Below are 16,351 nucleotides of genomic sequence, written 5' to 3' on the forward strand. Positions count from 1 at the left end.
GTTGAACATAGGGTCACTGTGAGTCAGCACGACAACATCAGCTATGGGATTGCTAGTCCCAATGTTAAGGTAGTGCCACACTGCTTTTCATGATGATTTTAAATGTTTACAAGCCCACTAGCAATGTATAAAAGATCCATCTTAAAAATCCGTAGAGAGCTGCACCAAGATTGTTGAACTGTTGGTAGGCAGACAAGCATGGTCTGAATTAAGATAGATATTATTCTCGCAAACATGTGACTGACATTCTCAGCGAATATTATTGTAAATTTCCCCTGACAATTAACCCCCACTGCTTGTGTAAATAGCAATCAATTCTGTACAAGTGAATAATTCAGGTCTATGATATGGAGTTAGCCTACCCAATGCCCTCTCTCAACGGGGCTTCAAAAAATTAGAACCAGGGGCTAATCAAAGGCAATAATAATTGAAGATGATTATGCCACAGGAGGATGATAGATAAGGTTCTCTGTTAAAAATTACCAACAGGTTGGAAAGGAAGCCAAGGGAAAATTAAAACAAACAAACATAGTTCTAGGAATGGGTTTTGGGTTTGCACTAAATCCTAGCTCCAATTTAAGAATAATTAGTTCTTACATCATGGCCCTCCTGGATACTCGCTCTCAGGAAAGGAAGATAACATATGGGTGCTATAACAAAGTGTGGTGAAGAAACTAGATGGCGCCCGGCTATCAATTGGAATAGTGTCTGGGGTCTTAAAGGCTTGTATTCAAACAAGCAGCCATCTAAGCAAAGAGTCAACTAAGTCCACCCAGAAGAAGCACACCAGCTTGTGTGATCCAAAGAAGATAATTACAAAACTCGAATATGGGGAGCAGGAAAGCATCAGAGCAAAAATTATGAACACCCAATTTGTAAAGGGCTGTGGGGGCTGGTGAGAGTGCAAACCCCATCTGCAGAGTATTTGGTCCCACTGAGCCACTGGCAGACCTACTCATTACCTTATCACCTGGCAGAGACCATTGTAATCCTGATTATGCTGCATCAAACTTGACACTTGGCCAGTTGACCACCCTCTAAGCGGGACTTGAATTTGCTCTGGCTGCAAGTATACTTATTGGTTCCATGACAGAAATTTCTTCCCTGGATTTTTGATGATTGTTGGTGGTCTTATCCCTTTTACACATTAGTATTTTTGTCTGTAGACCACTATGTTTTTACCCATACCACTTTAGTGTGATTTTGTTTTTTATTGTTTTCTGTTGGGTCTCCCAGCTGTGTAGCACAAAAGGAGTGAATGCATAATGATAATAATGGATGCAGGGCATATAGGGAATACCGGGGTGGGGTAATTGAAAAGAAGCACTTTGACCTCTACTGGCACAGTGGGTCACAAGCTGGGCTGCTAACGGCAGAGTTGGCAATTTGGGACCCACCAAGTGCCAACTTGGTGGAGAGGAGAGGAGGAGGCGTCCCACCGCCCTCAAATCCTTTTTAGTATTCCAAATCACTGCGCTATTTCACATAGCAACTAAAATGGTCGCTTAGAAAGCAGTGTTACATATTGAAGTTTGCCCTCTCATAGCATCCATAAAGACATACATATATGCACCAGGTGCTTACTTAAGAAGCCCTGACGGTATAGTGGGCTAAGAATTGGACTGCTAACCCCAAAATTGGGGGCTCTCAAGTCCACTGGCTGCTCTTCATGAGAAAGATGAGCCAGTTTGCTTCCATAAAGACTGACAGCCTCAGAAACCCATTGGAACAGGCTGACTTTGTCCAATAGAGTTGTGATGAGTCAACTCCTAGCAGTGGGAAGGGTCCCATTAGGTAACAGAATCAAAGACACTCAACGTTTGCCTCTCTGTGTTTACAATCATTCTGCTGTCTTGTTTATTTCCAGCCTACTATGCCATGGTGGTGTAGTGGGATACGCTTTGGGCTGCTAATCTCAAGGTCATCAGTTGGAAACCACCAGCCAGTTCTGAGGGAGAAAGATGAAGCTTTCTACTCTATAAAGAGTTAGTCTCGGAAACACAGTGGCAGTTCTACCTCTGCCCTATTGTTTCTCCATGGGTCAGAATGGGCTCTATTGCAGTGATTTTCATTACTACTATTGTTCACATGAAGGGTAACTAGTTCCACAGAGGTTGTAGACACTATCCCTAAAATAAACTTGGATGATTCTTGTGTTAAGAGCTTACTCTTAAATTAATATAGTTGAGTTTGTGAGTGTTGGGAGCTGATGGTATGATTGAGGAGTTCTCCAAACTAACTTCCAGGTAGAACACAATATTTATTATGATCTAATAAAATGTACTAATTTGAAACATATATAGATGGGCATATATGTGTATGCACATATGTATGTATATATGTATACAAGTAGTATGTATATATGTGTGTGTGACCCCCCTCATTGCTATCCATTTGATCCAGACTCATAGAAATCCTATAGCACAGAGTAGACCTGGCCTTTTGTGTTCCTGAGGCTATACTTTTATAGAAGCAGAAATCCTCATCTTTCTCCTCAGAGCAGCTGGTGGCTTTGAATTACTGAGCCCAATGTATAATCTGCTACATCATCAGGGTATGTATAAATTTGTGTGTATTTTTAAAAGTTCAATGAAAAATCCTATTATCTTTTCATTCCTTTCCCCCACTAAAATGTGTAGTCCTCGTGTGTGTGTGTGTGTGTGTGTGTGTGTGTGTGTGTGTGTGAGATTCACTTCTTCCATGAGGGAGACCCAGGTTCATTGCTAGCCATTCCTGTCAGTGGTGGCTTGGAGTCTACTATGCTCAGCTACCTCCTGTCCATGCTGGCTTGGAGGCTACTATGACATTGAATAAATTCCAGTGGAGCTTCTAGTAACATAAATTAGGAAGTAAGGCGTAGTGATCTACTTCTAAAAAGTGATCAATGAAAATGCTATGATCACAAGGGTCCAATTCACAACTGATCACTCAAGGACAGCAGAGAATACCATGAGTCTGCAGTCAACTCCACAGTAGCTAACAACAACAAAGGATAACAGAGTTTCAATAATTAAATTAATAATCACATGCCAACAATTACAGCAACAAAAGATTTAGACCAAAAAAAGTTTGTTAAAGAGAATTTTTATCATTGATATTATTTAGCATTCCCAACACACGCTTATCATGAGAAGCAGACTGACTTTTCATTAAAAATCAGACCCTGTTGTCTAGAGCTCAGGTTGTAGCTTCATCTCAGGTGACTGTTTCATAGGCTGCAAAGTGTGAAAGGGTAATTGCTCCAGCAGTCATTTATTGCCGGATCCTTATAATTTGTTGAACATCACGTAGTGTGTTGTCTTACAATGAAAGGGAGCGAATACCTGTGAATGTTATGTGGGGCGATAAGGATAGGAACAATGGCAGCTATCTTTGGCTCATGTGCAACCAATCTGAGGATGAAAGGGTGAGCAGAGAAAAGTGAAATGCTCAAAAGGACAAAGAGTGTTCAGGACCACTACTGGGAGGGAAATGCCAGATGACAGCACGCTTCTGCTCTCGGCCCATGCCATCTTCTAACCTGCCCTCTCAAGAAATGGGGTAATGAGCCCGCCTCCTGCTATGAACATTTCTTTATATGTGCATCTTATAAATCACTTAAAAAAAACACAGAAGAGACTTGACCTCAGCTGGGGTCAGTTTCTCAAAGGGAGAGAGGAAGAAGACCATTCAGTTGTTGCCATACAGTGTGCTACAGTCATCCCAAACCAAGACATTCCTACATGGGTGATACGCAAAGTGTACTGGAAATTCCAGTCAACGGGAGCATAGATGTCTTGGAGAAGGTGATCACACTTTGGTTGGTGCGAAAACCTGGTGGAGCAACGGGCCATCAGGAAAATCTATTAACAATACATATATAAACCTCACGGAGAGAATGCCTTGTACGATGTTCCTAATTGGACACTTTTGACCTAATTTCTGTCCAACCTTGGTGACCCAGGCCGTGTGCTATAGACAACTAGGACTTTAGACATATTCCTTTGAAACACACAACATCCTTCGTAGACCACACCAGAAGGATTTGGTATGGAAACCCCACTCAGTGAACTAGGCTTTTCCTGAAACTCACCAGGAACCAACATACTCCTTGGACTGAAGACGGAAAAGCCCTAATAAAATCTGAGTGAGGGACTAGTATCAGAGTTTAACTTTTGAACACCTGGTTTGGAAAAGGCTATCAATAACAGTGGCAGCCCCAAATCCATCTGTAGGGTCCACACATGGATTCAATCTCCGGTGAATCCCCTCTGCCCACAGACCAAGGATGTGAATAGCCTTTTTATCAGGTAGAAAGCATTATAAGGTTGTTATGGCACATGTACTCAGGGAAACTGTAATTCCTTGTTTGATATCCCTCCTGACACATTTTAAAGTTGTTTTGGTTTTTAATATTTTCTGCTTTCTTTTTGATTGGGGATTTTCTCTGTTTTATCTAGTCATTGTTGTCTTGTTTGTGTTCTATATGATTTTCTGTGTATGAAATCCAGCACAGGTACATCTATAGAGACAGTAACTGAATTAATAATTACCCAGGGGGAGGCTTCAGGGAAATGGCGTGCTAACAACGAGCATAAGAAGAACATGTTCCGAAAGTGGTTTTGGTGATGATTGCCCAACTCTTTGTAATAAGATTGGACAATTAAATTGCTTGATATGTTAAGTATATGTCAGTAAGACTAATTTTTTAAAGTGAAATACTTATGGTGTCCTTGATCATAACTTCAAACTTCTTGCTATGTAATTTAACAAACACCTATTTAAACAACTGTTAATTGAGCATTTTCTTACTTGCAACTGAATGTCATTTAATTGATACACTTTATAACCCATCTTATTAGGAAGTTGCTGATGGATAGGAAGATTCTATTCCCTGCCTCCATCATCTAACCTCCCATTGTGAGTGCAGCCTGGCCAGGAACTACATCTAGTTAGTGCAGATTTGTCCTCTCTGGTTCCCTGAACTGATCATATCAATGGGACCAGTGAAACACCTTCTTGTTTAATCCAAGAAACGGTTTTCTCCTCTCCTGCTTTTCCTGACGTCACAACTTGAAACTAAATACTTCTTTTTTTAAGCCCAATGCTTGACCTCTCTGCAAACTCCATGAGGACAGGGACTATGGCTATTTTGTCCACTACTGTTTATCCAGTACTTGGCCTATTGTGAGTACTCAGTAAGTATAGAGTAATGAATCCCTCACCATCCTCTGGTGATGCAAGCAATTAATGAGCTAGGCTCATTAAAAGTTAGAGGTTCAAATCCCCCTTTGAACAACTCTACTCTGACACCTGAAGTTAGCACGAGTCAGAGTCAACTGGTAGACATTGGCTTGGTGTGTTTTTTAATCTTTAGAATGGATACTTTGGCAGTGGATACTAAGCAACGGCTCACAGGACTTTAAATATAGGAAACGCTCTGGTAGATGATTCTGTAGTCTGTACTTGGCTGCACAGAGCTGAGAAAAATGGGTCTTTGGTCCAGTAGCCTTTGTACCCCCCTACCCCCACCCTGATGCATCATTAAATGCTAGTACTTTCAAAACCTATTCCTGGAGAAAATATATTGTGTTATCCATTTATCACTTAAAATACAGCTTCCTATAAGCTAGCAGAATATTCTAAAGACTCATTAATAGCAGAGAGAAACAGTGGCAAGATGATCGTTTCTATTTTTATATGAAGATTCATAAGAACAAGGGTATAATTCACTTGATTTTCAGTTCTCTTTCCGGGGGTTTGGAGCAGGGGTCCTCAAACTTTTTAAATAGGGGGCAGTGCACTGTCCCTCAGACCCGTTGGAGGGCCCGACTATCGTTTTAAAAAAAACAACTATGAACAAATTCCTATGCACACTACATATATCATATTTTGAAGTAAAAAACAAACGGGGTAAAAACACCCGCCTGGCCAGATCAATGTCCTTGGCAGGCCACATGTGGGCCTTGGGCCGCAGTTTGAGGACGGCTGGTTCTCTAAAGGATGTCATTTGTGTCAAGGACACTTGCTTCCTTACACAGCTGCAGTATTTCCCAATACTGTCAGTCTTCCTTTTTGTCCAATTTGAAGAGGCACAAAATCCTTTCAGTAAACTTCCAAAATCCAGTCTGTCTGCTCTTCACTGTCCCCCACAGCACATTTTTAAATGTCTTTGTTGCTGTTTGCTGCCACCTTCCCTATCAATTGAAATGGAGAAGGAAATACGATAGGATGTGAACATTAATGAAACAGCACCCACAAATGTGTTGAGAATGTGTTGGCTGAAAGTGCGTTTGCTTCCCCCCCCAGAACTTTCCTCGTTCAAGAGGAGAAAACGCCTATCATCATCATCATCATCATCATATTTTTGAGAACGTTTTTTCTCCCAAGACACAGGCGTTTGCCCATCATGCAAGTATCTGAAGCATACTGGTTGGTTGCTGTTCATGACTGACCCTCATCCTCAGCCCATTCCCTAGAGCAATGGTTCTCAACCTTCCTCATGCCTCGACGCTTTCATACAGTTCCTCATGTTGTGGTGACCCCCAACCATAACATTGGTTTCATTGCTACTTCATAATTGACATTTTGTTACTGTTATGAATTGGGTGACCCCTGTGATAGGGTAGTTTGACCTCAAAAGGGGTCGCGACCCACAGGTTGAGAACTGCTGCAGGCCTAGAGGCTGCTCTCAGTGTAAGGCTCCCTTTCCAGAAGGTAGTGATTGTACAAGCCCTTGGATAGTGTAACATGGTGAGTGCTCAGCTATGATGTTGGCAGCTGACTGAACACACTCAGAGATGGTCCAGCAAAAAGGTCTAATCTACTTTGTTAAAGTCGCAGCCTAAAAAACCCAGTGGAACGCGTTCCCATGAGGTGGGTCCCACTGGGGAGCAACTGTTTGTTGGCTTGATTTTGGTAATGGTTTTAGATGGGCTTTTTCTGCGTCGGGGATTCATTCTCCGACTTGACGAAAAGTCATCAGGAGCTGAGAATGCCAACAACGGTTCTTCCATTGTCTGTCTCGTTCAAGCCTTTCCTGCCGTCAGGAGCTCTCGTCCCCCAGAGACTTCAAGGCGTCTCATTCCATGCACCTTCGCTGCTTCAGCTCCTACTCCTAACCAATTTATGCTCTGATATTTTCACGGTTCAAATCCCAAGATGAGTTAACTTGGCTCATCTTTCTTTGGGGGGGGGGGGGGCAAATTGTTTTAGGTTATTATTCCAGCTAGAGATCAGCTGTACCTGGTGCCTGGGCCAGGACCACTAGCTGTGAGGGAACCCAGGTGCTCGGATCACCGACAAAAATTAATCGCAACCAGCCTATGACAAGAGTGAAAGAGAGCAACTTCTTGAAGAAATCAAGCGGTAGACTCTTTTATACTGTGAGTAGAGTTTTCATTTGCATTTCCTATTCACCTAATTGCTCTCTATATTTGTTTTCATGTTATATTAATTATATGAATCAATGTTGTGGCATTTTTATTACTGATTTATATATATATCATAATAAATATTTTTCAATTTGCAGAAGATGAATCTAAACCAAACCAAACTCCCTGCCATCAAGTCGATGCCAACTCACATAGACCCCAAAGAGCAAGGCAGAACGGCCCCTGTCGTTTCTGAGGCTGAAACTCTTTATGGGAGTAGAAAGCCACATCTTTGTCCTGAAGAGCAGCCAGTAGTTCCAAACTGCTGACTGTGCAAAATTAGAGAGCTGGAAATATATATATAAGGGTGACAGGGACCAAGAGTGAGAAGCTGGAACTTTCCATCTGACCCAAAGGCTTTACACTTAACACCAGAACTAAGATAGAGCACCTGGATAATATTCCCAGGAAGCAGACAATCGTTCTTACCAAGGTGATTTCCCTCGTTTCTTAGACAATATTATATACCAAAGAGAAATTCATAGCATATTGAAAGGTTCCAACAGATGAGTATTTGAGAAACTCTGGTTGTGCAGGGGCTGAGCAGTACCCAGCAGCCTCCTTGTGGGAGAGAGACCTGGCAATTGGCTTCTAAAGACTACAGCCTCGAGGCCTTGGGGCTGCCGTTCTCTTCTGCCCTGTATGGTGGCTGCCTTTGGGTTGGAAGCAGGGAGTGCTAATGGCATAGTGGGTTAAGCAGTGGGCTGCTAACAGCAAGGTCAGCAGTTTGAAGCCATCAAATTCATTCCAACAGGAACATGAAGCTTTCAAAATGGAAATTTAGCATGCTTTCAAACTACCAGTTAAATTATTTTAAAGTTTCTTTTAATCACGTCACCTTATCATACTTCAAAGAGAAGTGGCGTAGTGGTTGTGTGTTTGGCTACTGAGATAGTTAAGGTTTATTGAGCCAACCTGGCCAATAAAAACACATGTGGGGTTAATTGAAGGGCGGAGGGATACATGTCTCGAGCCTCACCTTTCTAGTTCTCCGGTCTCTTGCTTTGTGATGCTCGGACCAGGGTGCAGCTGTCTTAGCCAGTTGCCTGCTTCAGCTGGCAAGGCTCACTTCCTGCAAGACATCCTCGAGGAGAAGCCACATGGACGTACCCTGATGCAGCCCTGGGTGCTGAGATGCTTGCACGCTCACTGATTTGGCTTTCCTCCTGCAGTCGGCATCATTCAGTGTGTTTTGTGAGATGGAGGAGGACTTCGTACATATGGGCTAGTGTTGGACTTATGGTCTTGGGCAGCACTGGATTGGGATGCTTTCTTAATGTGCACTTACCCTTTATATAAAACTCTCTTATACATATGAGTTTCTAGTTTACCCAGACTAACACAGCTACTAACTGCAAGGTCAGCAGTTTGAAACCACCTGTTATTCCTCTAGAGAAAGATGAGGCTTTCTACTCTTGTAAAGAGGTATAGTCCTGGAAACTCACAGGGGCAGTTTTACCTTGCCCTTTCTATAGGGTCTCTTTGAGTTGGAATTGACTTGATAGCAGTGAGTTTGTTTTTTATCACAATTCATACATTTGCTTTCTTTAATAGCTAGAAAAGTTTCCATAAATGTTCACCAAATATATACATGATTTAAATTAATTATAAATGATCACCCATCTTAAGGGGGGGAAAAACCCTATTCTTATTTAGTCAAGGAAACTGAAATAATTCCAAGACTATATCAAAGAATTAATTCTAAATGTTTATTTTTCCGCCCTTGACTACAACACGAAGGGAAATCCTATCAGCCTTAAGATGTCTGGCTGGCTGGCTTTGTCAGATATTCAGAACAGTCACTGTGCTGTCAACCTGCATGAATTCTCCCCGCCCCCCCCCCGGGGGGAGATGCTCAGTACACTGTGTTTGTACTGGCACGATCTATTTATGTTCTGCTTCCATTCTAAAGGTGTGCAAGTACCACCTCCCGTGGAAGACTGTTCTCTTCGGCAGTGTCTCTTCTGAAAAACGACCTTCGAGAGGACAACAATGATGTCCTATAGAACTGCTTTCAGGCAAATCAACAAAGAGGTAATAAACATTACAAAGAATTGGATCAACGTGATTTATATACAAGATTCAATTGTACTCTTTTCATCATAGATATGAAGCATTAAAATGATGACTTACTCCTTTAAGAAAATATCTCTACATGAAGCAAATCCAATCTTTGTATGTAAGTCCATGATTTTATATATGTTTTTATGTAACATTTTTAGCCACCAAGAACCATTTGCATATATTCCCCAAATTGTAACTTGTCCATTGATTCAGTTACAATAATCATTGTGTATTAGCAAATGTCTAAATATTTTGCTGATTGAATCTCATAAACAGTAACATGGGATAGTAAAAGCATTCATTTCAAAGTTTCTTCATTTGAAAGAACAATGTAAATTACTGATTCAGTATTGTAATATTTTCTATCTTGCTTGTAAGCAAGCACGTAAGAAAAAGGCATTATGAAGATTTCGAATCTAATTTTGATGATGCTGAAATGAGTCCTGGGTTTCCTCTTATCCTTCGGCAAACAATCGATGATGATTTCAAATAGCAGGCATATAGCAAGTATAATTCATCTGAGTGTTGAAGGTCTTCTTCAGATTTTGCCCTTTCCGCCTTTTTTCTGAAGTTGATTTCTGCTTGGTTCGGTCAATACCAAGGGCTCCGGCATGACCACTGCTGGGTACTTTTTGCCTAACAGTTCAACTTCCACTCGCTGACCCACTTGACTGAGCTCTGTGGGGACGTATGCGAAAGCCAGACTCTTGTGGAGGCTGTAGCTGTAGCTTCCAGACGTCGTGTTGCCAACCACCTGAAAGACAAGACCCGACACTCCTCAGACTCGCCTACTCCACTGCTCAGTGTGCACTGTTTCATTTCTGCAGGGGAACAGACGTAAAGTGTAGACACATGGACTCCTGGAGACCACCCACATGGAAAGTAGAACTGTGCTCCATGGGCTTTTCAAGGTTGGGACCTAGGAGAAGGCCTTTCTTCCAACGAGCCTCTGAATGGGTTCAAACTGCCAACGTTTTGGAGAGTGGCCAAGCACTTAAGCGATTATGCCAGATACGGAGACCTACTCGAAATCATCTCTCCGGGTCCCCCAATGTGGCCTTCATCCTTCATCCTGGCCTCTGTTACAGTGGGCTGTTTCTAGCTGGTGCTCAAAACAGTTCTTGGTCATGAGTGAATCTGGAGATCATTCAGGTGCCCTGACAATGAGCCTGCTTCCGTTCATAGGCGTATCTTAACTGTTCTAGCCTTTTAGGTGCTGTTATGGGTTACACTGTATCTCAATACAGTGATGCTGAAGCCTTAAGGCTTGCGCTTGTCAATAGGGCTTTGTTGGGAAGAGAGGTTTTCTCTGTGGTGTTGTTGATGTCAGGTGGGAGTAGTGTCTGAACGGTGTCTTACAAATATTGTAGAAAAGACAAACACACACAGTGGCCTCTTGCCTGTTAGAAGGCGATAGAGAGCCACAGAGATGGCGGATTTAACAGGATATTGTTGTCGACCTCATTTCTGGAATGGACTGTGTAAATGTATACCGTGTGTTTCTTAAAACCAGCCACGGACCACCAAGGGGTGCCCAGGGATACAGACAAGGAAGGACCCTGCTTAGAGCCCATGCCCAGATGGGGACTTGTAGCTTCCAAACAGGTAGGCCTAGATTTTTGTTCCTTAAAGCCACCTGTTTGCTACATAATTCGTTAGGGCAGCCCTAGCAAGCTAAGATCTCTATGAGCACACAACATTACACCTGAATCCTAACTCTGAAACCCCAAATCAGAAGCTCTCAATATAATTTCTGAATTTATTATAATATGATCTGGTTAATTAAAGGAATTTAAAAAAAAAAAAGCTTTGGACTCATTCATTAGTAAAAAAGCTTTCTCTGGCAGATTAACGGCCAAGACACTGCCAGGCACGCACACACATGCTTTCAACTGCTTCTCTCCTTTCAGATGGCGGTTAGCGATCGAAGGCAGGAATTGGGTCAGGCAGGTTGGAGTTTTAATCAGTGCTTTTTGAACAAATGTCTTGGTAACCTTGGTTTCACGTCCGCATCTGTGAAGCAGAGATTTGGGTTGAGAGGGCTGGCAGATTTAACCCGATGAGCCTGAATATCATAAGGGAACAGGAAGAGGTTTCAGCCAATCTCTTGGTCCAATTTCCTGACTCTCAAAAGCCCACAATTACTCTTCAGAGACTGTGTGCCCCATTTATTCAGCCCTCTCCCACTCCTTAATTCCCAGAAAGGACCCATCAGGCAGTCCTTTCTGCACTAACCCAGTAAAGAGCCCTGTGGCAGAGGGGTGCTGAGTGGAGCTGGTCACCACAGATTTAGCGGTTCAAAACCACCAGGGGGAAGATGAGGCCTTTGACTCCAGTGAACAGACTCAGAAACCATGGGGGCAGTTCTCCCTTGTCCTGGAGGTTCACTATGAGCCGACATTGACTTGATGGCAGTGAATTTGGTTTTTGGAGATTTGAGTTAGAGAAAATAATTGAATGAACGAATGAATGAATGAAATCTTTATCGGGTGCTTTGATTTCTGACAGGAGTTATTTTCCTTTCCCTTTAATGTCTCTCTAATCCCAAGCTTAGCAGCCCAGGGTACTTTAGGAGCTTGGCATTTTCTTTTATCTTATTACAAAGTCTCTAGGAATATGTTCCTCTTAGGATTAATTTTAAATTGATCCTACCTTAAATTTTTCCACAGTGAATCATAAGAACAACTTGCTCCCACCCTCTATCTAGTAGACTTTCATATTCCTGGTACAGTCCAACACTGGTCTTCTTTGGAGCAACGTAAACAATATTCATTTGTCTCCTTTTTTTTCTTGACTAAGATTCTTGAAGATTTCTCTAACCGACTTAGAGAAGATAAGAAGGAGAGGGTAAAGGGGAGAGGATAGAGCAGATAGGAGTGCCCATCATATAGCTTATTTTCAGGGGCTGGCAAACTCTTGAGATGAAAAAGCCAATCGTGTCCCTCACAAAAATTTTAAAATGATTTGAGAGCCATAAATAAAGGAAATCACTATTATCTGAAAATAGTCTTATTTTCACTTTCAATTTTACTCCAGAGCCACATGTATGTACAGAAACAGCCAGTTTGCCAACCCCTGGCTTAGAAGAAAGAACACAAGATTCAAAGCCTAACACATATGTGTGCCTGGCATTAGAAGGAGGTAAACTAACTTCAGGTGAATGATATATTCCTTTTCTTCAGCCATGTGTATGAGCTCTAGCTGATAAACAATGTGAAGAAAACCTTCTGAAATTGCTAACCCTTCCCCACAAGCCTCTTCTTCAAAATGCCCTGGCCAGAAAAGCTTCTTTTACAATTATACCTCCCAATAAAGGTAATAAAAAACCGCTGTCATGTCTACCCTTATGCCTTGATTTAAAAAACAAAACCGAAAATGAACCCTTATTTAAAACTGTAACCGCTTCCTCCAGTACTGTCCACCCCCACAAGTGGGCTTTCTTTTTCTCCAGAAGTCTCATCGCCATCTGGCGTGGCACGTATTTCATTTAATGTTTATTGCCCTCCTTTGGAAGGTAAACTGCATGAGAGCAGAGATCCTTATCTTGTTTGTGCAGCGCTACATTCCCAGTTCCTAGAAGATCCTTGGCACATGGCAGCCCCTCAATAAAAAATGTGTTGAATAATCAAATAAAACACAAGTCAGACCAAATTAGGAAATAAAAACCAAAAAATATATTTTGAACAATTCCAGAATATAAGGCGATCAAAGAAAACCATTACACCAATAAAATGGGGACCCAGTATAGCACTCAAAAGCAGACAGCTCATGTAGCAAATGCCAGAAGTACATTGCTAATAAAGTCGTTAAGATGAGCAGCCTTTAAGCCACATCGTAGCAAAGAGGAAGATTGTTGCATGTGAAGTCACTGCATACCGGTGGCAAAAGAAATAAACTTGAAAAATGGAGCTTGGGTTTCCAGATTTATAAAGTATGGATTTCCATTGCATTTAATTTGTCAGTTAATCATGGTGAATGACTTCAGTGCAGTGAAAGGTACGCCATTTAAGAAGGGAGTGGAGGTTAGCTTGTCCTGTGCGAAAGGGTGGTAGAGAAGTGAGGGAGTGTGAGATCTGAGAATGGTCTGTTGGCTTCACCATCTCAGAGAACATCCACCCCCTACTCAGATGGACATGACCTATATATATTCTGTCAAACCTGTATATATTTGTGGGGATGTTTCCATTCACCTTCCCACCCTTGTTCTGCATGAGCATCAATGGGTAGATAATTCAGTTATAATACAGTGGAGCGTCAGCAGAGGGGGAGGAGCGAGCAGACTGGAGTACTGATTAGGCTTAGCAGAAAAACAAGAAAATTCAAAGTCTAACTTATGTGCCTGGGTTGGAAAACAATTCCATCAATCATTGAACTTTAGGGATATGACGTAACCTCTCTGAGTCTGAAAATTTTATCTTTAAAATGGAAATGAGTATATATTTCTGGTGGTGTGTTATAAAATTAAATCCAGGCGCACATTAAAAATATGTGTCACTTAGGAAGAACTCAATCGATAGGTCTAACTCCAACTACCACCCCCCAGCCCAAATTGCCATTTCTTTGGTAAGGTTGGTAGTTCAACCACATAAGCATTGTCCAAAACAAAGACCTGACAATCTGACCCTGGAAAAGCATATGTACTGAAATCAAGTCGATTTCTGACTCATAACAAGCCTATGGGATAGCGCAGACCTGCCCCTGTGGATTTCCAAGATGATCACTCTTCCTCGCTTGGCATGTCTGGTCAGCAGGCACTCATTACTCATTTTCCCCCTAGGGCTTCTCCACAGAAGGACAGACTAGAGCAACTCAATCATACAGTATCATCAACCCACAAGCAAACTACCACCATTCTTTTTGTCACCGAGGGATAGGAAGGGTGGAAACAGAAATAAATTAAGATTCAGGGCCTGAAGGAAAAAAAACAACAACAGGCATAGATTCTTTGGGCCTCAGATATCAACCAAGCTGACCTTACTCAATAGAACAAAGTTGCTTAGATGAGTCTTGATCCCAAGGTTGGCCTCCCACCTCTCACCTCCCCATGGTCTAAGCAGAGTCTCCCACATCTACCTGATAATATCAATTAGAACACATCAAAATGCTCAAGCAAATTGGGTTTTACAAGTAGCCTTAACAAGAGAAGGTGCAAAGTTCAATTGGTAATTCGATGAACTTTCATTTTATTGAATACAAACAGTATGAAGTTTAATGTTCCCAAATGAAAATAAGTTGTCTACATTTCCTGAAGAACCAAAAATTTCCATGTTTCATTTGATTCCCGAGACTATCCTCTATTGTAAGGAGGCCTGGTGGTGATGTGGCTCAGACACTGAGCTGCCACCCAGATGGTGGTATGAACCCAAGAACCAATTTGTGGGACCGTAAAGATTTACAAGTTTCACAGACCCAAAGGAGCAGTTCTACCCTGTCCTATAGGGTCAGTATAAGTTGACGCTGAGACCCGTAACCCTCTCTAGCCATCAATGCTTCCATTTGGATTTCCCCTATTATGCTAAAATGAAAGGGTCAACTCCTTATTAAAGGTCTCTGAGATTCTAAATCAGAAAGCCAAATTCCCCATAAAAATTCATCTCTTATACTCACAGAGAGCAAACAAAACATTTTATCCTCAAACCCACCCCTCTCTCATTATCCCAGGAATTTTAAGTCCCTGGGTTTGTTTTTCAGGAGAAAGATCAGGCTCTCTACTCCCATGAAGAGGATCACTCTCAGAAATGCACAGGGCCAGTTTTACGCCGTCCTGTAGTTGCTAGGACTCAAAGCCAACCTGGTGGCAATGAGTTTTTTGAGTTTCGGTTTCTTTAATTTGACCAAAGTGCATCAGATTTTCCAAAAATGAGTAGCATTTCATTTTCCTTTCAGTTTGTGACTGGTTCTTGATTTTCAGCACAGGAATAATAACCACAGCATCCAATAAGTAAATAACAGACTAACTCTCTGGCTACACAGACCGGAATGGGAGACGTTCTGATACAGAAAAAAAGATGCTCTGGCCCCTGGCAGGGGAGCCCCCAGCACTCACCTGGCCATTATACCAGACGCTTTCATTTCCCTCCGGGTCGATGTCGTCGGTTGCCAAGGTGAGGCAGACCAGTCTCCGTTTCAGCCCCTTGGCTTTAATCTGTTTCAGTGCTTGCTTCCCTATGAAGTCTGCTGGCTGCAAGGAACCCAAGATAATGATGATGAATGGATGCTCAGACACTGTAACAAGGTTAGAGATGTAAGCATTTAAATTTGTCTTTGCGATTTTCTCGCCAATTACCCATTGAATAAAAATACAGATTGGATCAAATGTCTAGACAAATATTTCTTGCTCCTCAAATGACAGAACCAACCACCTATTCCTTCAGAATATGTCAGATGTAAGAGTAATGACTTGTGATGACAATTTTACCAGAACTACCTTGGCAGAAAAGTACATGGGGTTACACTGCAATGGTGGCTTGTGAAAGTGACCCTTGTAGCCAGTGGTTCTGGACGGGGGTGCTAGGTGCCTGTGGTAGTTTCATAATCTGGTGTCAATTTGAGAGGATTAAGAGTGAAGGGGTAGAGTCTAGTTGTCAATCAGAACATATTCAATAAGGTCTCTGTGTGGGCACAGCCTTCTCCTGAGAATTCTGGGAACTCCTGTATTTTCCTCCTAGGAGACAGGAGACACTTCTCTCTCTCTTTACTCCCTTCCTGAGGGATGCTCTCCCGACAATACACATAGCGCTAAGCCTTGGGAGCTGGAGAAGCTACATGGACTTACCCTAATGCAACCAGACCTCCACGTAGAGACCCCTGCCAGCACTGAGATGCTTACAATGCCACTGGCTCCAGAAGACTACCCAACCACTGTCCTGTGATCT

The 16,351-nt window shown here is 42.2% G+C and overlaps 1 protein-coding gene across 1 annotated transcript in view; it reads right to left on the bottom strand.

The window, feature by feature from the left end:
• Positions 1-9,167: 9,167 nt before the first annotated feature.
• The window catches only part of DMGDH (dimethylglycine dehydrogenase), a 302,254-nt gene continuing 295,070 nt past the window's right edge, over positions 9,168-16,351 (bottom strand). Inside the window, exons 17-18 of the mRNA XM_075541210.1 lie at positions 15,523-15,657; positions 9,168-10,230 (exon numbers count right to left, since the gene is read on the bottom strand). Coding sequence (XP_075397325.1) covers positions 10,015-10,230; positions 15,523-15,657 — 351 coding nt within the window. The 3' untranslated portion in view covers positions 9,168-10,014. The remainder of the gene's footprint in view (positions 10,231-15,522; positions 15,658-16,351) is intronic.

This window comes from Tenrec ecaudatus, chromosome 2 (genome assembly GCF_050624435.1).
Source record: "Tenrec ecaudatus isolate mTenEca1 chromosome 2, mTenEca1.hap1, whole genome shotgun sequence".
Classification (NCBI taxonomy): Eukaryota; Metazoa; Chordata; class Mammalia; order Afrosoricida; family Tenrecidae; genus Tenrec; species Tenrec ecaudatus.